The following is a 23,002-nucleotide window of genomic DNA, read 5'->3' on the forward strand; positions in this document are numbered from 1 at the left end:
CTGCTCTAAATGAGAATATTTTTATTTGGAATTTAGGAGAAATGTTGTCTGTAGTTTATAGAATAAAACAACAATGTTCATTTTACTCAAACACAAACCTATAAATAGCAAAATCAGAAAAACGGATTCAGAAACTGATGTACTCTCTTCATTTTTTCCAGAGCTTTATTTGTATAGCTGAGCAGCTACTCCGACTCTGTTTACATAACGCAGAATGATAGCCTTATACCAACATTTTTATTTCCAGTTAGTTAATTGAGCACTATATCAAAATCAATATAATTTAATACACAGTGTTTACAAGAAGCAAGAGCTGGGCGATACAGCCCAAAAATGATATTAAAAATGTTTTGCCCATTTTAGCAATAACAATATTCTTGGCAATATGACAAAACATATCAAATATTAAAGTTTTATTCTGTATAAATATAAGCATTTTATACGTTCAGTAGAAGCAAAGCAAAAAAAAAGTATATAAGTATATGTCTACTTCCTAAACAATTAACAATTCACCAAGACACTGAAATTGCATAAAATAATAATAATGTATCAAAAAAAAGTAATGTAACAACAAAATTCTACCTCAAAAATGATAAGTTTCGTAGATTTTACCAAACTGAAAATATAATCATATAATATAATCAAGAGGAAGATGGATGATCACAAACCATCAAACCACCAAACTGAACTGCTTGAATTTTTGCACCAGGAGTAAAGCAGCATAAAGTTATCCAAAAGCAGTGTGTAAGACTGGTGGAGGAGGAGAACATGATGCCAAGATGCATGAAAAAAAAAAACTGTGATTAAAAACCACCAGGGTTATTCCACCAAATATTGATTTCTAAACTCTTAAAACTTTATATGAATATGAACTTGTTTTCTTTGCAAGCTCTGCATCTTTTTTTTTTATTTTAGATATTTCTTATTTTTATTGAATGACGAGAAGCTGGAATGAAAATGAGCTGAAGTTAAATAGGAGTAACAAGGCTATTTTTATTAAAATGTAAGGAATAGAAATTCAGATGATTGTGTGAAAATGAAAAAAATTACTCCAGTGAAGTATAGATAAGCTACATTTCTACTTAAGAAATGTAATAAAGTATTTGTACTTGAAAGTAGAACACAGTGGGTTAAACTAGCAGTAGAAATGTTCTGTTCTTATTTATGAGGTTGAATGAGAGCAGGGTGGGTTAATGATTGGTCAGGAAATGTTTTATTCCACCACATGATCACATTATCTCTCTGCATTGTTGTGAAAGGCTCCGCCCCCCGAGCAGGTGAGTCACACCTGTCCCTGGCTATAAAGGCTGGAGCTGCAGCCGTTTGATCTTCAGTCTGACTGATGATAACAGGAGAACTTCTCTCTGCTCATCGTTTTATCTCCTCTTATCTGCTCTGATCTGCTGCTCTGATGGCTGTAGTGGAAGGTCTCCTCCTGCAGGCCACCAGTACGGGTCTGTTACTGGGAGCTCTGGTTCTGCTGCTGGTTTATTATCTGTCCTCCAGCTTCAGCTTTAAGGAAGAGGATAATGAGCCTCCAGGACCCAAACCGCTGCCCCTCCTGGGGAACCTGCTCCAACTGGACCTGAAACAACCCCACGAGTCCCTCTGTGAGGTGAGAAACACTCGCATTTATACACAAATATACATTTAATACATTTAAACCAGTGTGAAAATTTACAATTACACACATTTAGTACATTAAAACCAGTGTGAAAATTTTTAATTTTACACATTTATTACATTAAAACCGGTGTAAAAATAAAAAAATCACACATTTATACATAAATATACATTTAGTACATTAAAACCAGTGTGAAAAAAAAATCACACATTTAATACAACAAAACCAGTGTGAAAATGTAAATTTCTCACACATTTAATACATTAAAACCAGTGTGAAAATATGACATTTTACACATTTAGTACATTAAACCCAGTGTGAAAATTAAAAATATCTCACATTTAATACATTAAAACCAGTGTAAAAATGTAATTTTTTTTTACACATTTAATACATTAAAACCAGTGTGAAAATGTAAATTTTTTAACACATTTAGTACATTAAAACCGGTGTGAAAATTTAAAATTTCACACATTTAATACATTAAACCGGTGTAAAAAAAAAAAAAAAAAGAAATTACACATTTCATAAATTAAAACCAGTGTGAAAATTAAAATTACACACATTTAATACATTAAAATCAGGGTAAAAATAAAACAATTCACACATTTAATACATTAAAACGAGTGTGAAAAATACATTTTTACACATTTAATACATTAAAACCAGGGTAAAAATAAAACAATTCACACATTAAATTCATTAAAACCAGTGTGAAAATGTAAAAAGGAGAGTTAAATTTGCGCTGAAATAGTTCTGTAATTAAATTATGCCATATATCTAATTACGTAGAAGCCAACATTCTAATAACGTTGTGACACATGTTTTCAGAACATTTTTGGGACATTACTAATGATATTATTTTCAAAACAAAATTCAGAAATAAAAAGTTCTGTAGAGGAAAATATATTATATATTATATATTTATTTTATGTTTTTAAATATTTTAAGCCTTTATTTTAAATCATAATATAGCAAAACTCTCCACTAATTAACATCCAGAAAACGTGACAGAAACGTTCTAAGAAGCAGCGTAACCAAAATGTTTAAAAACGTTAAATAAAAATGTTCTAAGAACATCCTAAAGAATGTAAACTGTTATGTTGCAAAAATAATGTGTCAGGAATGTTCTGAAAATGTATGACAACGTTATTAGAATGTTTCTCACAGAACCTTTGCAGCTAGATGAATACGAACATCATAGAAATGTTAAAAATAATAACATTACCAAAACAAATTGGACATTGAACATTTGAACATTTAAAGAAATAATGTTCCAGAAACGTTCTGAAAACGTACAACATAATAACAACATTAATGTTACTCAAATATCATTGCTGGCTAGACAAATACCAACATTAAGGAAATGTTAAAAGTAACAAAGAAAAAAACATTGACACAAGTGACGCTGCAGCAATGTTACCAGAACATTTAAAACCATTAAATATGACAGATTGAACTTTCACAGAATGTTACTTATAACATTGCAGAAATAATGTTCCAGGAACATTTTGAAAATGTATGAAGTAATAATGGTTTACATCACAATGTTATTAGAATGCAACTCAAATAACATTACTAGCTACATATAGTATTAACATAATACTGATATTATGAAAATAAAACATTTACACCAGTCACATTGCAGCAATGTTTCCAGAACGATTTAAACCATTAAATATAAACATTCTAAGAACATCCAGAAAACTTAAGAGATTGAACATTCTAACAATGTTAACTTTAAAGTTACAGAAATAATGTTAACTAGAAAAGGTAAAGTTCGTGAACGAACTTTAAGTTGGCTTGGAAAAGAACGCTAATAACGTTAAAAAGTTAAAATGGTTACTAAGCTTTTTCCGTCTGAAGAGTGTGAAGAGTCATTGATATGCTGTTAACCTTTGGCTAAACGCTAAATGCTAAAAATGCTGAAATCTAAAAACGTTTCGTTAAACGCTGAAATCTAAAAACGTTTGGTAAAACGCTGAAATCTAAAAACGTTTGGTTCAACGATGAAATCTAAAACCTTTGGTTAAACGCTGAAATCTAAAAACATTTGTTCAAATGATGAAATCGTAAAACTTTTGGTTAAGCTTTTGATTGCTAAGCTGTTGCTAGGCAGTTGCTAATATTTTCCAGGTGGTTGCTAAGCTGTTGCTAACTGGTTGCTAGGCAGTTGCTAACATAAACCAGGTGGTTGCTAAAGTGTTGCTAGGTGGTTGCTAGGGTGTTGCTAGGTTGTTGCTAAGGTGTTGCTATGGTATCCGGGGTGGTTGCTAAGATGTTGCTAGGTGGTTGCTAACCTGTTGCTAGGTGGTTGCTAAGGTGTTGCTATGGTATCTGGGGTGGTTGCTAAGGTGTTGCTAGGTGGTTGCTAGGTGGTTGCTAGGGTGTTGCTAGGTGGTTGCTAAGGTGTTGCTACTGTATCTGGGGTGGTTGCTAAGGTGTTGCTAGGTGGTTGCTAGGTGGTTGCTAAGGTGTTGCTATGGTATCCGGGGTGGTTGCTAAGGTGTTGCTAGGTGGTTGCTAGGTGGTTGCTAGGGTGTTGCTATGATATCCGGGGGGTTGCTTAGGTGTTGCTAGGTGGTTGCTAAGGTGTTGCTATGGTATCTGGGGTGGTTGCTAAGGTGTTGCTAGGTGGTTGCTAGGTGGTTGCTAAGGTGTTGCTAGGCGGTTGCTAAGGTGTTTCTAAAGTGGTTGCTAAGTGGTTGCTAGGCAGTTGCTAACGTTTTCCATGTGGTTGCTAAGTGGTTGCTTAGTGGTTGCTAGGCAGTTTCTGTCATTTCTAAAGTGGTTGCTAGGCAGTTGCTAACATATTCCACGTGGTTACTTAGTGGTTGCTAGGCAGTTGCTGTCATTTCTAACGTGGTTGCTAAGCTGTTGCTAAGCAGTTGCTAACGTTTTCCAGGTGGTTGCTAAGTGGTTGCTAGGTAGTTGCTATCATTTCTAGAGTGGTTGCTATGCAGTTGATAACGTTTTCCAGTTGGTTGCTAAGTGGTTGCTAGGCAGTTGCTAACGTTTTCCTAGTGGTTGTTAAGGTGTTGCTAAGTGGTTGCTAGATAGTTGCTATCGTTTCTAAAGTGGTTGCTAAGTGGTTGCTAAGTGGTTGCTAGGCAGTTACTAACATATTCCACATGGTTGCTAGGTGGTTGCTAGGCATTTGCTAACATATTCCACATGATTGCTAAGTGGTTGCTAGGCAGTTGCTAACATTTTTCAGGTGGTTGCTAAGCTGTTGCTATTTGGTTGCTAGGCAGTTGCTATCATTTCTAAAGTGGTTGCTAAGTGGTTGCTAGGCAGTTGCTAACGTTTTCCTAGTGGTTGTTAAGGTGTTGCTAAGTGGTTGCTAGGCAGTTGCATTCGTTTCAAAAGTGGTTGCTAAGTGGTTGCTAGGCAGTTGCTAACATTTTCCAGGTGGTTGCTAAGCTGTTGCTAAGTGGTTGCTAGGCAGTTGCTTTCATTTCTAAAGTGGTTGCTAAGCTGTTGCTAGGCAGTTTCTAACGTTTTCCTGGTGGTTGCTAAGGTGTTGCTAACTGGTTGCTAGGCAGTTGCTATAATTTCTAAAGTGGTTGCTAAGTGGTTGCTAGGCAGTTGCTATCGTTTTTAACGTGGTTGCTAAGTGGTTGCTAAGTGGTTGCTAGGCAGTTGCTTTCATTTATAAAGTGGTTGCTAAGCTGTTGCTAGGCAGTTTCTAACATTTTCCTAGTGGTTGCTAAGGTGTTGCTAACTGGTTGCTAGGCAGTTGCTAACGTTTTCCAGGTGGTTGCTAAGGTGGTTGCTAAGCAGTTAATAGGTGGTTGCTAAACCCTGGCTGGGGTGCCGGGGTGTCCAAACTTTTGACTGATAGCTGCTCCATACAGCAGCTCCTCCATACACTCACAGTACTGGAGGAGCAGGGGAGAGAAGGGGTTCCGTGCGCAGAGCTGCTCGTGTGTGAGATGGAACTCTGGGCCCCCCATTCATTTCTATGGGAAAACTTCGTACGACAATTGTACGAAAACCGTACGTCTATTAATTTAAAGATCTAGATAAGATCTATAAGCTCACCGAATTTCGTCTTTGTATCTCAAAAATTGTGACCTACATAGACGTTCAAAGTTGTCCCCTATTCATTTCCTATGGAAAAAAACGCTCACGTTTACGAAGTTTTTACGAAAACCGTACGATATATCGCTTCAAAAAGCACAAGCAACCTGAACCGCTATAGGTCCTACGATACTGTAAAATTTCGTGGTTCTACGTCAAAAGCTGTAGGAGGAGTAGCATACAACAAAAAAAGCGCGGAATAATAAGAAGAAGAAGAAGATTACGAAGAACAATAAGTTGGCTTTTCCAAGCCAACTTAATTAAAACGTTTCTCACATAACTTTACCAGCTAGATGAATACTAACATTACAGAAATGTTCAAGTATCGTTCTCAGTTGACACAAGTGATGTTACCAGAACGCTACATAAAAAAAAAACATCTAGAAAACTTGACAGATTGAACTTTCTAAGAATGTTAACTGTAACATTCAGAAAACATTCTACTCTCCCAAGAATTGTAATCTGAGCCTCTGATTTAGGTTCTAACATAACAAAACCATATTACAACCAATTTTAACACATTTTATTCATTTTTATTTATATTTTTAACATTTGACAAATGTTCTTACACATTATTGTAATTTATTAAAATAATCTGTGTGTCCTGCAGCTCGCCAAGACGTACGGATCTGTGTTTAAAGTGTATTTTGGTCCGAAGAAGGTGGTGGTTTTAGCGGGATATAAAACAGTGAAGCAGGCGCTGGTTAATCACGCTGAAGAGTTCGGAGAACGAGAGATCGGCAAATTGTTCAAAAACCTCTCTGAAGAACACGGTAAGAGATTATTATATTAATAAATTAACTATTCATCAAAAAATAAAAAGGTTTTATTACTGATTTATTTTTTTATCATATAAAAACATCCAATCGACTACGAACACAAAATATACATTTTGTTTAATTTTATTTCTGTAGAAAATCATATAAAATTATGATAATACACAGTTTATTGATATTTGTCATGTGATTTTACAAGACAAAAATATTTTGTTTATATATTAAAACTATATAATTTCCTAATATATTTATTATATATTATTGAATATACATTATTTATGATAAATATACAGAATATACACCTGAATTTCACTGTATGTAATATGCAATGAAAATGAATAGAATCTGAATATGAATAAAACTAAAGTGGCGATACATTTTCCTTTCATAACTCTTTCATTAAACAAAATTTAGTTGACAGAATATACTGTAAATACTGTATTACATTTTTTTGTAATGCCTTAAATAACTACATTTTTCCCTCTCAAACCATATATATGAAGTTTCAACTATAAGATGCAACACTCCTGCATGTTAAATTAATAAAACCTCATTTATTTCATTCAAAGACTTTTTGTAAGTAGTGGTATTATATGTTTATATATATATATATATATATATATATATATATATATATATATATATATATATATAATGCTTTGTAAATATAATATTCAATGCTCATAAATATGTTATGAAGCATTTATGTAGGTACCCTTCAAATGTTAATAGTCTAAGAATGTTACCATTGAAAAAATAGAAACATTAAGATCTGCTGTAATGTGAATATATTACTGTCAGATCCAGTTTATAAATATAGCAATATGCAATATAATCAAGAGGAAGATGGATGATCACAAGCCATCAAACCACCAAACTGAACTGCTTGAATTTCTGCACCAGGAGTAAAGCAGCATAAAGTTATCCAAAAGCAGTGTGTAAGACTGGTGGAGGAGAACATGATGCCAAGATGCATGAAAAAAAAAAAAAACTGTGATTAAAAACCAACCAGGGTTATTCCACCAAATATTGATTTCTGAACTCTTAAAACTTGAACTATGAATATGAACATTTTAAGAGTTTTTAAGAGAGTAACCATAGTAAACATAGAAATAGTTTCTGTTCTGTAATTTAACACAAAAGTACTGTTATTCTGTGGATATATCACTGTCAGATCCAGTTTATTATACTATTATAAATTATATCTGTTTTTTCTCTTTATTTTTAACAGTGTAGAGACCATAAACGTGTCTTGGCAGTTGTTCACTCAGCTCTGATAAGTTTATCAGCTTGTTAAACTCTGATCTTTGCTTTATTCTTGTAGGTATTCTCTTCTCTAATGGAGAAAACTGGAGAGAGATGAGACGCTTTGCCCTCACCAACCTCCGAGATTTCGGCATGGGGAAGAGAGGGAGCGAGGAGAAAATCGTGGAGGAAATCCAGTATATTGTAGAAGAGTTTGGGAAATTTGAAGGTATGAAACGAGTCAAAAAGAATCAATATTAGCTTTACTAGCTTTATATGAATAATATGGACAATGCTGTCTCGATAAGAAAATACATTGCTAAAAATTAGTTCTTATGTGTGTTTGCAAGTAAAAACAGACGAAAATTTAATAAAAATACTCTAGAAATACAGTTTGCATCCCTTCCCCTTAAAGAACTATCAGATTTTGTGTTTTTGTATTAAGAAACTGTTTATTATACCACAGTTAGTTCTGAACCTGCACTGTGATTGGCCATGAGATATTCAAGGAGTACCAGTATTGCACGATAATGGCACTCTGGCCAAAGCTCTTCAAGTATTACATGCATATTTATATATACAGCTCTGGAAAAAATAAGAGACCCTTTAAAAATTATGATTTTGTTTCATTTTACCAAATTGAAAATCTGAACTGCTTGAATTTTTGCACCAGGAGTAAAGCAGCATAAAGTTATCCAAAAGCAGTGTGTAAGACTGGTGGAGGAGAACATGATGCCAAGATGCATGAAAACTGTGATTAAAACCAGGGTTATTCCACCAAATATTGATTTCTGAACTCTTAAAACTTTATGACCATGAACTTGTTTTCTTTGCATTATTTGAGGTCTGAAAGCTATATATACTAAAGTTATCCAGACTATGAAGGAACACATAAGGAATCATGTAGTAACTTAAAAGTGTTAAACAAACCATAATACTCTGTGCAGAAGTGTTTAGGTGCTCTTATCTGGGGAGCTGTTAACTTGTGGTTTCTGAGGCTGGTAACTCTGATTAACTTATCCTGTACAACAGAGGAAACTCTTGTTCTTTTTTACTTGAGCAGTCCTGATGAGTGCCAGTTTCATCCAACAATATTTTTGATGGTCTTTTTTGCGACTGCACTTGAGGATACTTTTACAGTTCTTGAAATCGAATTCAGATCGACTTACCTTCATTTCTTAAAGACTTTTTTGTACTTTTCTTTACTTTTGTTTGGTTAGTTGAGTAGTTGTTGCTTCTTGGATTAGAACATCACTCAAATATTCACTATTCACTGTATACCTGTAACTCTACCTCTTCACTACTTTACTTTAACTGATGCTCTCAAACCTTTACATTAAGAGACAAGAAATTCAAGTAATTAACTCTTGATGAGTTCAGCACAGCTGTTAACTGAACGCCTGAATTCCGGGTGACTCATCCTCATAAATATATATATATATATATATATATATATATATATATATATATATATATATATATATATATATACGTATATATATATATATATTAATAAGTAAATATTGTCTCTGTAGGTAAAGCGTTTGATACAACTCAGCCGGTGAACAACGCCGTCTCCAACATCATCTCCTCCATCGTTTACGGAAGCAGATTTGAGTACAGTGATCCTCAGTTCAAAGAGATGGTTAACAGAGCCAATGAGAACGTCAGGATTGGTGGATCTGCTCCAATCAGGGTAAGTGTTCATTGCATAGATTATTCTGGATGAAATGCCGTAAATACGGGGCCTAATCAGAACTCAGACCAGTGACTCCACAAACAGAATAGTATTTAATAGTAAGTATAGAATAGTATTTAAGAGTATTGTATTTAAGTTCTATGTAAGACTGTTCTTCTGTCCAATAAAACATCTGTAGATACAGCTCTGTAATTTTATGTTGCTTTCACACCTTTCTTGTAAAAAGTCTGGAATTTCAGACTTTTCATCTTGGTCTAATCTGGATCAACTAGTCTAAATCCAGATTAACTGAATCATTATTTGGTTAATTTGCTGTTCGTTTGATGGTTCAGACTTTATTAAGACCAATTACAGTGCTGATGATTCTGTATCTACTGTAACTGTAGATCAACCAAAGTCTTTATACGCAAGTCAGTTCTCTCACTTCCCTCTGTTTGAATGAAGAGAGGCCAAAATACTGGAAACCAAAGGTCAGATTCGTTTCAGATCACTTCAGAAGCATATTTTACATCCCTGATTAAATCTGATCAAACCTCGGGAACAGTTTGTAGCATTTGGTATGAAAAACAATACATTTTAGGCTTATTATGGCTGCTGCACCTGCGCAGATCTCCATATCAAGGGAGGCCTGTCCATTTTGAATCCTCATTTATAAACAGATATAAAAAGGAATTCAAATAGAATCTGGTGATGATAATGTGGTGTATTAAAATGGTAAAACACTGTATTCCATATGCTGTCTGTACAAGAAAAATACTGGGTCATTCGGTTCGTTGGAGTACTGGGTTTGTTGGAGTGAGGGTCCTGGGGTAGATGTTGGAATGTGGGCCAAGGGCCAAAAACACCCCTCATCCGTTTGTACTTTAAACTTCTGGACTTATGCCTGGAACATATATGTCCTTTTATGGTAAAGAGATATGTGATATGCTGTGGTCTAATGTATAAAACCCTGGCTTAGGACAAAGAAAGGGAGAGAGATTTTTGGACACCTCGAATCGGGAACTTTCTCTCTCCACTGTAACTTCTGGAAAACCTGTTATAATAAAACTTAACCTGATTGATAAAAATAGAAGACAGTGTGTTAAGTCTCATTTCTTCAAGAACCATCCTTCAAGAGGATACACCACAATAACAGGATGTAGCAGAACAAACTCATGAACACCAACATCATGCATTTATCTCTTTTTTTTTCCAGCTCTACAACGTGTTTCCGTGGATCGGCCCGTTCCTGAAGAGCAAGCGAAAGCTGGAGAGAAACACTGAGAAAAACAGGAAGGAGATTAACGGGATCATCAGCTCCCTGCAGGAAACGCTTCATCCAGACGACCGCAGAGGATTCATAGACTCGTTTCTCGTCCGCAAACAGAGTGATGAGGTACCTAACACACTTCATACCGACACAGAGCCGACCTAGAAACACTTTTGAAGCTGATATAGGAATTATAATAGAGCTAAAAAGGACCCATCACATCCATATACTGTATCTGGCCTGATTTTGCACTGAAAAATTGATGAGTAAAATTTACTTAAAATTTACTTAAATAAATTTAATTTCAGATAAATTTAAGTAACTTTAACTCGGTTTCAAGACTTAAATAGAGTTACACAGAGTAAATAAGTGAACTGAACTTCAGTCAATCCTTTCTTTTAGTAAACTTTACTTCATTTATTTTTACTGAATCAATCCTTTCTTTTAGTAAACTTTACTTCATTTATTTTTACTGAATCAATCCTTTCTTTTAGTAAACTTTACTTCATTTATTTTTACTGAATCAATCCTTTCTTTTAGTAAACTTTACTTATTTCTGCAAACAATATTACCTAATTACAGTTACTTAATTTATACAGTATTACTTAAATAATTTATGATACATAATATATAATAATTCCTGAAATTTAAATAGTATTTTTAGTTAAAACACACATATTACTCAACACATGGATGGCATGTAATAGATACTTTTTAGTTTACTTCATAATAACACTGATTTAACAAGGCCTTTTGTGAAGTTTTCAAGGTTCCTACACTATTATTTATTAAAAGTCCAACCTTAGAAGTGCCATCACAAGTTTACCTGTCTTCTGTTCACGCATTTTACTCATCTGGACTCATCTTTTTTAAATTGGATAAATCATAATTCAGCTTTTTCTGATTGATACGAGACAGTAAGACTCTTTAACTTCACATAGGGAAGAGATGGGGAGGGGCTTTTATTAATCTGTGGGGTTCTAATCAGTGTATAGAGTGGTCCTGCTCTGTACTGCCTCTATTATTGTTCTTTATTATTTCTATATTTTAAATAATACCTTATGTTTTATAAGAGCAGTGAATTCTCAACATTTTCTTTGTAATTATCTTTATCTCAGAAATCAGGACAGAAGAACTCTCGATTCAACGACAAGAACCTTTTAAGTACAGTCTTAAATCTCTTTGTCGCCGGAACCGACACCACCGGCACCACCCTGCGCTGGGGTCTGCTGCTCATGGCAAAGAACCCTCATATACAGGGTAAGAACTCAGCACTGCCAGAGCTAGAGATATCCACATCTCCTGAATTGACTCCATGTCTTTATAGAGCCTGTGCACATTTACACCTTCATTAATGAATCTATGATCTGTATTTCTGTATACAGATCGAGTTCATGAGGAGATCGATCGGGTGATTGGAGGACGGCAGGTCGTGGTGGAGGACAGGAAGAACCTGCCGTACACAGACGCCGTGATCCATGAAATCCAGAGATGTGCCAACATAGTACCCATGAGTCTCCCTCACGTCACCAGCTGTGATGTTCACTTTAACGGATTCTTCATCAAGAAGGTAAAGCAGATTCTCATCTCAATTATATTAAATTATACCACAGTTAGTTGCTACCCTGCAATGTGATTGGCTGAGAGGTGTTCTATGAGTGCCGTTATCAGCCGGTAATGCACTGTAACCGAAGCTCTCCATGTATTACTCCGCTACTTACAGCTCAATAATTTAGCTACTTTACATGGATATCAGTCCAAATAGTAATGAAAATTCTAAATTAGTTTGAACTGAAATAAATTAAGTCTGTTTACATGAAATTTGGTGTTTTCGATAGATAGATAGATAGATAGACAGATAGATAGACAGATAGATAGATAGATAGATAGATCTCCTCAGTCTGTAGCAGTGTCCTGTCCACTATGAGAAGTCTGATGGTTATAGGGACAAAGGATCTCCTCAGGCTGTAGTAGTGTCCTGTCCACAATAAGAAGTCTGATTTGTTCTAAAGACAAACAATCTCCTTAGTCTATAGTAGTGCCCTGTCCACAATAAGAAATCTGATAGTTCTAGGGACAAAGGATCTCCTCAATCTGTAGTAGAGTCCTGTCTACAACAAAAAATGTGATGGTTCTAAAGACAAATTATCTCCTTAGCCTGTAGCAGTGTCCTGTACACAATAATGATTAAATTATACCACAGTTAGTTCGGACCCTGCAATGTGATTGGCTGAGAGGCGTTCTATGAGTGCCGTTATCAGCCGGTAATGCACTGTAACCAAAGCTCTCCATGTATTACTCCGCTACTCACAGGTAACCTAGCAACGATTCAAACGCTTACAAGCCAAACAGCACAGCTACAAACAGAGCAGCAATAGAACTATTTTAACTGGCAGAGTTTTTGTAACCAAAGAGATCATATTTTCTCCTCCTCTTTAACTCAATTTTTTCTTAATAAACAGCGATAATGGAACTGTGGTATAATCACAAGCAATATTACACGTTATAGCACGAACCTCGAGTGTATTACTACTTATATAAAGAGTGTAAGCTGAAAAAGTGAATTAATGTGTTTTTTTTATGTTTTTCTTTAGGGTACAACAGTGTATCCTCTCTTGACGTCTGTACTGAGGGATGAGAGCGAGTGGGAGAGCCCCCAAACCTTCAACCCAGATCACTTTCTGGATAAACAGGGACGATTTGCTAAAAAAGACGCTTTTATGCCCTTTTCTGCAGGTAAATAATTTAGCTACTTTACATGGATATCAGTCCAAACAGTAATGAAATCTCTAAATTAGTTTGAACTGAAATAAATTAAGTCTGTTTATGTGAAGAATCTCCTCAGTCTATAGAAGTCTATAGAAGTGTCCTGTCCTCAATAAGAATTCTGATGGATCTAAAGACAAATAATCTCCTTAGTCTGTAGCAGTGTCCTGTACACAATAAGAGGTCTGATGGTTCTAGAGACAAAGAATTTCCACAGTCTATAGAAGTGTCCTGTCTTCAATAAGAAATCTGATGTTTCTAGGGACAAAGGATCTACTCAATCTGTAGCAGTGTCCTGTTCACAATAAGAAGTCTGATGGTTCTAGTGACAAAGGATCTCCTCAGTCTGTAGTAGAGTCCAGTCTACAACAAGAAGTCTGATGGTTCTAGAGACAAAGAATCTCCTCAGTCTGTAGCAGTGTCCTCTCCCCAGTAATAAGTCTGATGGATCTAGAGACAAAGGATCTCCTCAGTCTGTAGCAGTGTCCTGTCCCCTGTAATAAGTCTGATGGTTCTAGAGACAAAGCATCTTCTCAGTCTGTAGCAGTGTCCTGTCTTCAATAAGAAATCTGATATTTCTAGGGACAAAGGATCTTCTCAATCTGTAACAGTGTCCTGTCCCCAGTAATAAGTCTGATGGTTCTAGAGACAAAGGATCTCCTCAGTCTGTAGTAGTGTCCTGTCCTCAGTAATAAGTCTGATGGATCTAGAGACAAAGGATCTCCTCAGTCTGTAGTAGTGTCCTGTTCACAAAATTTAATATGTGATTAATATGAATCTAAAATTGTGGTATGTATCATTTTTTCTGCAGGGCGCAGGGTGTGTCTGGGGGAGAGTCTGGCGAGGATGGAGCTCTTCCTCTTCTTCACCTCCCTCCTCCAACACTTCCGCTTCACTCCTCCACCAGGTGTCTCCAAGGATCAGCTGGACCTCACGCCAGTGAGCGGCATCACTCTGAACCCTTCACCTCACAAACTGTGTGCAGTAAAACGATCCTAATTCTGCTGATTTTGGGGAAATCAGCATTTTGTTTTATTTTCTCCCTTTATTCACTAGAACTCCCTTATATCAGTTGGCAGCATTATTAAGCACTCAGAAGAAAAGCAGCATGGCCTAATGTACTCTCTCTCAGAGTCTGGCTGCTGATGGAGAAGCAGCATGACCTACTGCACTCTCGCTCTCTCTCGGACTCCAGCTGCTGATGGAGAAACAGCATGACCTACTGTACTCTCTCTCTCAGACTCTGGCTGCTGATGGATAAGCAGCATGACCTACTGCACCCTCGCTCTCTCTCGGACTCCTGCTGCTGATGGAGAAACAGCATGACCTACTGTACTCTCTCTCTCTCTCTCTCTCTCAGACTCTGGCTGCTGATGGATAAGCAGCATGACCTACTGCACTCTCGCTCTCTCTAAAAATGTGATTGAAACATCCTATTTTTTGTACTTGAAACCAATTGTGCACCCCCTTATCCCCTTACCTTTATCACTAAATTCAATAACACCTGTTTAATATAATACCCTGTAATGCACTGAAAGACTGAAGAAAGAAGGGAAAGTGTGAATATGTGTTTATAATCAGATGAGCTGATATGGGTCAGTGTTTGTAATGTTGTTCTTGTTAATAGAAGACTATGTGTTTTGTAGTTGGTACAGGTGTTTTGAGAGCATTGTCTCACCTGTGTGGGAACAGGACTTGGTAACACTTTATAATACTGTTCCATAGTAAATAGGTAACTAATTAATAGTGCTGCATTAACACCTAAATATTTTCTATTAACTACCAGGGAGTACTGAATAATTATTCAGTAGATAGTACTGAACTAATGATTATAGTAGTTCACTATTAACTCCACAATAATTACTGAGACTTACATATCTCCCAGAGAACTACTTACTAATAATGTCTCCTTTATAATAACTATTCATTAATTACTGCTCAAATCAACATTAACTACTGAAAACCCTTACATCCCACCTGGGGAACTATAGATCTAAATCAGTCTACACAAACAATTATTCTATCAGTGGTGATATTAAAGGCATATTTGAGTGACACCATTTGTAGTAGTAGTAACCTTAATTACCTTATTATCATAATTATCTTCCAAATATTAGCAACATATAGTAAAATACTACAGTGTGTCGTAATCTGCTTAAACCCCATTTTTGAAAGAAAAAAAAAAACTTTATAACGTAATATTATTACATAGTAGACATTATTTATGTTCTCCAGAAGGCATCTAAGACTGACTGTACTCAATTTTGTTTTAATGGTCACTGCTTTAATTTTCAGCACCAACCTTATAAACGTTCATCTTTAGACTTGCAGTCTCACAGACTTTTAGTGCCCATTATTAGGGTAATTACGGTAATTCCACAGCGCCGGACCGCTGGCCTCTATCTGTGTGCTTATCTGCTGCTGCAGGTTATTCTATCAGTGGTGATATTAAAGTCGGTGACACCACTTATCATATATTAACCTTACTTACCTTAGTATGCTCAATATCTTCCAAACACACTGAAATGTGCAGTAGTCTGCTTAACCCCCCTTTTTGTAATGTTCTGTCAGTGTGTTACAGGTGTTTATTCTAAACCTGTGCTCTTCTTCAGTCCTCCTGGAGATGTGCTCAGTAGAAGTGATGGCTCACACACAGCTTTACTCTAGGCTGTGTCCTAGATCCTTATTCTGGGGGAAATCATGTTTAAATGAATAAATATTTGTGTTAGATAACGAACTAGGCATCCCTGTGTTCTTCATAGATAATTAATAAGGGGTCCCTGTCTTCTTTTTTCGGGAGTTAACAGCAGCACATGGTAACTAATTACTAATTTCTGAGGAGTTACTGTGTTCTTCTTTAGGAGTTACTGTAGATCATGTCACAGTATTATAAAGTGAAATATACATTAATAATAATAATAATAATAATAACAACACACATTTAACCTAGCTAACTAACACACACACACATTTAATCTAGTTAACTAACACACACATTTAAACTAGCTAACACAATTAACCTAGCTAACACACACACATTTCCCCTAGCTAACTTAGCTTGCTAACTAACACACATATAAAAGTTAACTTAGCTAGCAAACGAACACACATAACCTAGCTAACTAACACACATTTAAACTAGCTAACTAACACACACATAACCTAGTTAACGTAGCCAGTTAACGAACACACACATAACCTAGCTAACTAACACACATTTAAACTAGCTAACTAACACACACATAACCTAGCTAACTTAGCTGGCTAACGCTAACTACACACACAACTTAGCTAACTTAGCTAGCTAACACACATCCTAAAGCTGGTTAACAACCCACAAAGAGTCCTCCTCTGATCCGGGGGTAAAATCAGCTGGAAAAGATCTCAATATCTTAATTACTAGTTTATTTTTAATCAAATACAGAAATATGAAAGCAGCAGAGTCTCTCTTAATCCTCCTCCAGCAGCAGCAGCACCAGCACAGCAGAGAATTTACACGAAGGACCAGGAGAGCTGCGTCCGCTGTGAAATTACCGTAATTACCCTAATAGTGCGCAGTAAAATAAATCTCTGTGAGACTGCAAAGGCTGAAGATGCACTTTTATAAGGCTGATACCTAGTATTAAAGCAATGATTGTTACATTATTACAGTCTTACAGTCATTCTTAGAGTCTTAGATGCCTTCTGGAGAACTTTCATCAATGTCTTCTATGCAATAATATTACGTTATAATGTTGTTTTTTTTCTTCCAAAAATTGATGGTTAAGCAGAGTAATACACACTGTAGTATTTTACTATATGTTGCTAATATTTGAAAGGAACTGAGGATAATAAGGTAATTAAGGTTACCACTACTACAAATGGTGTCACTTGCTTAATTCAAATATGCCTTCAATTAATATGCATTTAACTCAAATATGCCTGATTTAGATTCCCCCCTATATATATATATCATGACTGTTAACCTGTTCCTTACACTGTGTCAAAAAAATTTAATGAACGGACCAAAATAAATACTTAAAAATTTTAAAATGTCTTTCATTAAAAGTTTAGAAGTTTTTTAGAAGTCTCTCTCCTGTAAAGTTGCTGTTTTGGAGATACTTGTTTTTCACTGGACAGCGACAACACGTTTTAATTAAAAATAAATAAAGTAATTCAGAATAAAAGGATAAGTGTAGCCTGGAATTCCTGTTGTGAATTTCAGGCTAAAATGTGAAGCAATAAAATAAAAAGATAAATAATTCAAATAATAAAATATATAAAATAAAAAATAAATAAAATAATAAAATAAATGAAATAATGAAATAAAAAGGTAAAAGGCCAAGAGTACAACAAGAAAAACAATAAATTGAAATTAATAAAAGAAAAAAGGTAAAAGAAAAACTCAGCTAAAACAGTTACAGTCTGTCTGAAGGTGGTTCGAAACTAAAAGTCCACTAAATCATTTGCTGCTCTGTAGCTAAAAGCATATTTTTTCCAGTTCACTAAAAACTCTAGGATCCTGACCTGGTGATCCAGTCAGTAGTGCATTGAAATAAATTAAAATACTGACTTTTTTGTTCTTTAATGATTGTTTTAGTGCATTTAAATACACTTTGTCATGAGACTTTTATTATGAAGCCCACAATGGCTGATGATGCTAACTGGTTTCTGAGATAAATGAATGGCTGATGTTTAATAACAGATGAATGGCACATGGGAGGAGTTAATAGCCAGATGCTCTGGGGATAAAGGATCTCCTCAGTCTGTAAGAGTGTCTTATCAACAGTTGGAGGAATTAAAAGGTCCTGACACCTGACCTGATGCCCCAAGCAAATGGTAGATTGGTAAAACATCTGCAGGAGCTTTCTACTGTTCTGCTGTTGCCTACTATAGAAGTTTAATCATTTCCTTATTTTTCGATATGATATATTTTGTGTGAAATATATGATATATTTTGTGTGTACAAATATACAAATCTTGGTATGGGAAAATGTGTGTACTGCATGAACGGAGTAAAACCAGTCAAACTGCTTTTCTTAAAACCACTTACATAAACCCTGTATGTAAGCTCTCTCTTACAATAATGATACTATCATTATTTATCATAATTATAATCAGTTTCATAAGCCCCAAATTTGAACCTTGTGGGATCACACAGCATATATATTTCTTTGATTTTACTAAATTAAAAAGCTCTGGAATATAATCAAGAGGAAGATGGATGATCACAAGCCATCAAACCACCAAACTGAACTGCTTGAATTTTTGCACCAGGAGTAAAGCAGCATAAAGTTATCCAAAAGCAGTGTGTAAGACTGGTGGAGGAGAACATGATGCCAAGATGCATGAAAAAAACTGTGATTAAAAACCAGGGTTATTCCACCAAATATTCCATAAAATAATTTCTGAACTGTATAAATATGAACTTCATAAAGTTTTCTTTGCATTATTTGAGATCTGAAAATCTGCATCTTCTTTTTTTTGTTATTTCAGCCATTTCTCATTTTCTGTAAATAAATGCTCTAAATGACAATATTTTTATTTGTAATTTGGGAGAAATGTTGTCTGTAGTTTATAGAATAAAACAACAATGTTCATTTTACTCAAACATAAACCTATAAATAACAAAATCAGAGAAACTGATTCAGAAACTGAAATAGTCTGTGCTGCTGATTTAACAAAAAACGGGGAAACTCAACCCAAAACCCAACAACAATCTTTAAATGTGGATAAAACTAGAGATGGAATGTTGACTTTGGGTGAACACCAGGTAACCACCACCTGCCGAACATCAACAGTTCCTCTGTGTTCTTTCTGCCTTTGTATTTCTTAAAATATATGCCCACTTACTCACCACTCAAATAAATCAATTCTCAAACTTAAACAACATCTGCATTTATTGAGAGACAAAAGTCACAGTTCTCAACATTGGTTACGTAACATGAACAGAGCAGTAATAATTAACCAAGCAAATTGCTCAGCTGGTTATACACAAATAACTTTTATTATACTCAGTTTATCATTTATCAACACACAGTATTTATCCACACACTGAGTGTCCATGCTAGCATTTAGCTATTTAGCTCGCTAACAACCTTCCAGCTCACTGGAAACTCAAATATAAGCCAAAAGTAACCGAAGGCTAACTGTTTATTTAAACAGTTATTTAACCAGCTATTCTCTTATTTTCCTGACAAAATCCCCACATTATCTGTGGTCTTTTATTTATTTTTCTACCCTTTTTTTACTGAACATAAGAGCACTTGTCTAACAAAAATACTCCAGTTCATCTTCAGTCCAACTCAATCTGCTCTCTGTAATTTCAGAATAAAAGAATAAATAAGTGGACAGGCTAGAATGTAAAGAAATAAAATAGAGATAAATAATTAGAATAACAAAATATATAAAATACAAAATAAATGAAAGGATAAAATGTATGAAATAAAAAGGTAAAAGGCCAATAGTAAAACAAGGAGAACAATAAATAAAAGGACAAAATAAATAAAAAAAGGCTAAAAGTAAGACGGGGAATAAAATAAATAAAAGGATGAAATGGATAAAATAAAAAAAATAAAATAAATATTCACTTTTATTATACTCAGTTTATCATTTATTAACACACAGTATTCATCCACACACTGAGTCTCCATGCTAGCATTTAGCTATTTAGCTCGCTAACAACCTTCCAGCTCACTGGAAACGAGTCAAAAGTAACCGAAGGCTAACGAGTCAAAAGTAACCGAAGGCTAAGTGGTTATTTAACTGCTATCAATGTATTTCTACAATTACACTATTCTAAAGTTTATTTTTCTTTCCTCTCAGCAAAGACAGAAAAAATTAAATACATCATTTAACTGTGGAAGAAAGGCTGTGTTCCCTTTTTCCTTAAAAAATCCCCACACTAGCTGTGGGCTTTTCTTTTTACTAAACATTTGAGCACTCGTCTAACAAGAAAACTCCAGTTAAAAACATGTAAAAGAACAACAAAGAATTGAAAATAAAAATAAAATAAGAATAGAGCATGAATAAAATATAATGCAAAAGTGCCGTTAAAGAATAAAACTGCAGTGTTTATACCACACTTAGTTTCAATCCTTCAATGTGATTGGCTGAGAGTTTTTTTTTTTTTTTTTGAGTGCATTACCATTATCAGCTGGTAATGCACTGTAAATGAAGCTCTCCATGTATTACTCTGCTACATAATCAAATCAAATCAAATCAAATCAAATTTATTTGTATAGCGCTTTTTACAACTGGTGTTGGCACAAAGCAGCTTTACAGAAACATGATTACAGGACAAAGAATCAGGCAAAACATTAAACATAGAAAATACAGAATACAGAACCCCCAGTGAGCGTGGAGGCAAGGAAAAACTCCCTCAGAGCTGCAGGAGGAGGAAGAAACCTTGGGAGGACCAAGACTCACATTTGAGGGGGGACCATCCTACCACTGGTCAAACGGCTTCTAATAACTTTGCCCAGTGGGAGCATATATAATGTAAATAATAATGGTCCTAATATAGAGCCTTGTGGAATTCCAAATCTTACCTTGGTATAACTGGAAGACATATCATTTATCCTCACAAACTGATAGCGATCGGTTAAGTATGATTTAAACCATGATAATGCAGTTCCAGTTACACCAACCATGTTTTCTAGTCTTTCTAAAAGAATAGTATGATCTATTGTATCAAAGGCTGCGCTCAGATCGAGAAGTACCAGTAGGGAAGCACAGCCTTGGTCGGCAGCTGTAAGTAGATTGTTTGTTATTTTAACTAAAGCTGTCTCAGTGCTCAGTGCCGTACTAACTGCTTTAAGTTACGAGTTTGATCATTGTACCACGGTGCGAGCTTTTTCTGTCTCTCTATTTTATGTTTAAGGGGTGCTACAACATCTAAGGTAGAGCGAAAGGTATTTTCTAAACTTTCGGTTAGTTTGTCTAGTTCTACTGGGTCTACAGGAGAATATATTACAGTTGATAAGTCTGGAAGCTTATCTGTAAATTGTTGGGCTGTAAAAGGCGTAATTGAACGTTTTACAGAGTAGCTAGGGGATGTACGTATATTATGACTGAGATGTAATTTAAATGAAATAAGGTAATGATCTGAAATTGCGGAGGTTTGAGAACGAATATTCGGGTTATCTATGCTCACACCCAGGGTCAAAACTAAATCCAGAGTATGATTACAGTAATGAGTAGGTCCTGTTATATTTTGAATAATACCAACTGAGTCTAAAATTGATGTGAATGCCTTTTTTAATGGATCATCCAATTTTTCGAAATGAATGTTGAAGTCTCCAACTATAATCACTTTATCATTACTTACTGCTAAGTCTGTGACAAAATCACTAAATTCTTTTAAAAATTCTAAATAGGTCCCTGGTGGTCTGTAGATGTTAATGAAGGAAAATGCATTCTTTTTTGTAACTGGATTAATTATACTGGTGTAAAGAAGCTCAAAAGAAGTAAAATTATCATAGTGTTTCTGATTGCTAACTAAGGTACTTTGGAAAAATATGCAGACCCCACCTCCTCTACCGGACAATCTCGGATTGTGTATATAATTATAGCCTGCAGGGGCGGCTTCATTTAATGCTACATATTCATTTGGCCTAATCCAGGTTTCTGTCAGACACAGAACATCGAATTTCTGATCAGTTATCATTTCATTCACTAGAACTGCTTTTGAATTTAGAGATCTAATATTAAGTAAACCAATCTTTAGGTTTGAAATGTTAGTACTACAGTCTGGATATAATTGTTTAATATAAGTTAAGTTATTTAGATTTACTGTTTTAGTTTTTTGATGTTTTTGTTTGACTCGGGGGACAGACACAGTCTGAATACATTGGTATCTAGGTAACGTCTCTTTGCAGCTCGCAGACGGTCGGTTAAGCCTCTCTGTCTGCGGCCTGGTCCCGGCTCTGGATTGTCAGCAGCTTCTAATACTACTCTGCCGACTAGCTAAAAGACTATGAGCTATGCTGCATGAAAGTAAGGCAGCACCCTCCCGCGTGGGGTGGACACCATCCCTACCTAAAAGACCAGGCTTGCCCTCAAACTGTAGCCAGTTATCTATAAAGCCCACATGATTTTCTGCACACCACTTGGACATCCAGTGGTTCAGCGAAGAAAGCCTGCTGTAAGCTTCATCACCACGCCTCATTGGGATGGGGCCAGAGCAGATTACCTCCTCGGACAGCGTCTGGGCCTGTTTAATCACCCCTTTAACATTAGCCTTAGTTACTTCAGACTGCCGCAGACGAATATCATTGGCCCCTACATGAATTACTACCCTCGAATATCTCCTATTCCCTATCAACCTAAGGTTGCCACTAATGTCCGGTGCTCTGGCTCCCGGTAAACAAGTAACTGTTGCCGCTGGTGCCCCTAAAGTAGCTAATTTCACGTGTCGGACGATAGAGTCTCCTATCACCAGAGTACCTTTAACAGGCTCCTCAGTTGGTGCTTCACTGAGCGGGGCAAACCTGTTTGACACGTGAACTGGGGGAGCGGTAATCTTTTTTTTCATGCATCTTGGCATCATGTTCTCCTCCACCAGTCTTACACACTGCTTT

General features: G+C 35.6%; 1 protein-coding gene across 1 annotated transcript; it reads left to right on the plus strand.

Annotated features, from left to right (window-relative positions):
- The first annotated feature begins 1,328 nt into the window (after positions 1–1,328).
- LOC111191062 (cytochrome P450 2K1) lies at positions 1,329–18,479 on the plus strand. The gene is made up of 9 exons (XM_022665112.2): positions 1,329–1,615; positions 6,318–6,480; positions 7,808–7,957; positions 9,264–9,424; positions 10,623–10,802; positions 11,795–11,936; positions 12,062–12,246; positions 13,271–13,412; positions 14,254–18,479. Exons 1-9 carry the CDS (start codon positions 1,412–1,414, stop codon positions 14,439–14,441), a joined length of 1,515 nt encoding a protein of 504 aa, XP_022520833.2. The 5' UTR covers positions 1,329–1,411; the 3' UTR covers positions 14,442–18,479.
- The last annotated feature ends 4,523 nt before the right edge of the window (positions 18,480–23,002 follow it).

This window comes from Astyanax mexicanus, chromosome 19 (genome assembly GCF_023375975.1).
Source record: "Astyanax mexicanus isolate ESR-SI-001 chromosome 19, AstMex3_surface, whole genome shotgun sequence".
Taxonomy (NCBI): domain Eukaryota; kingdom Metazoa; phylum Chordata; class Actinopteri; order Characiformes; family Acestrorhamphidae; genus Astyanax; species Astyanax mexicanus.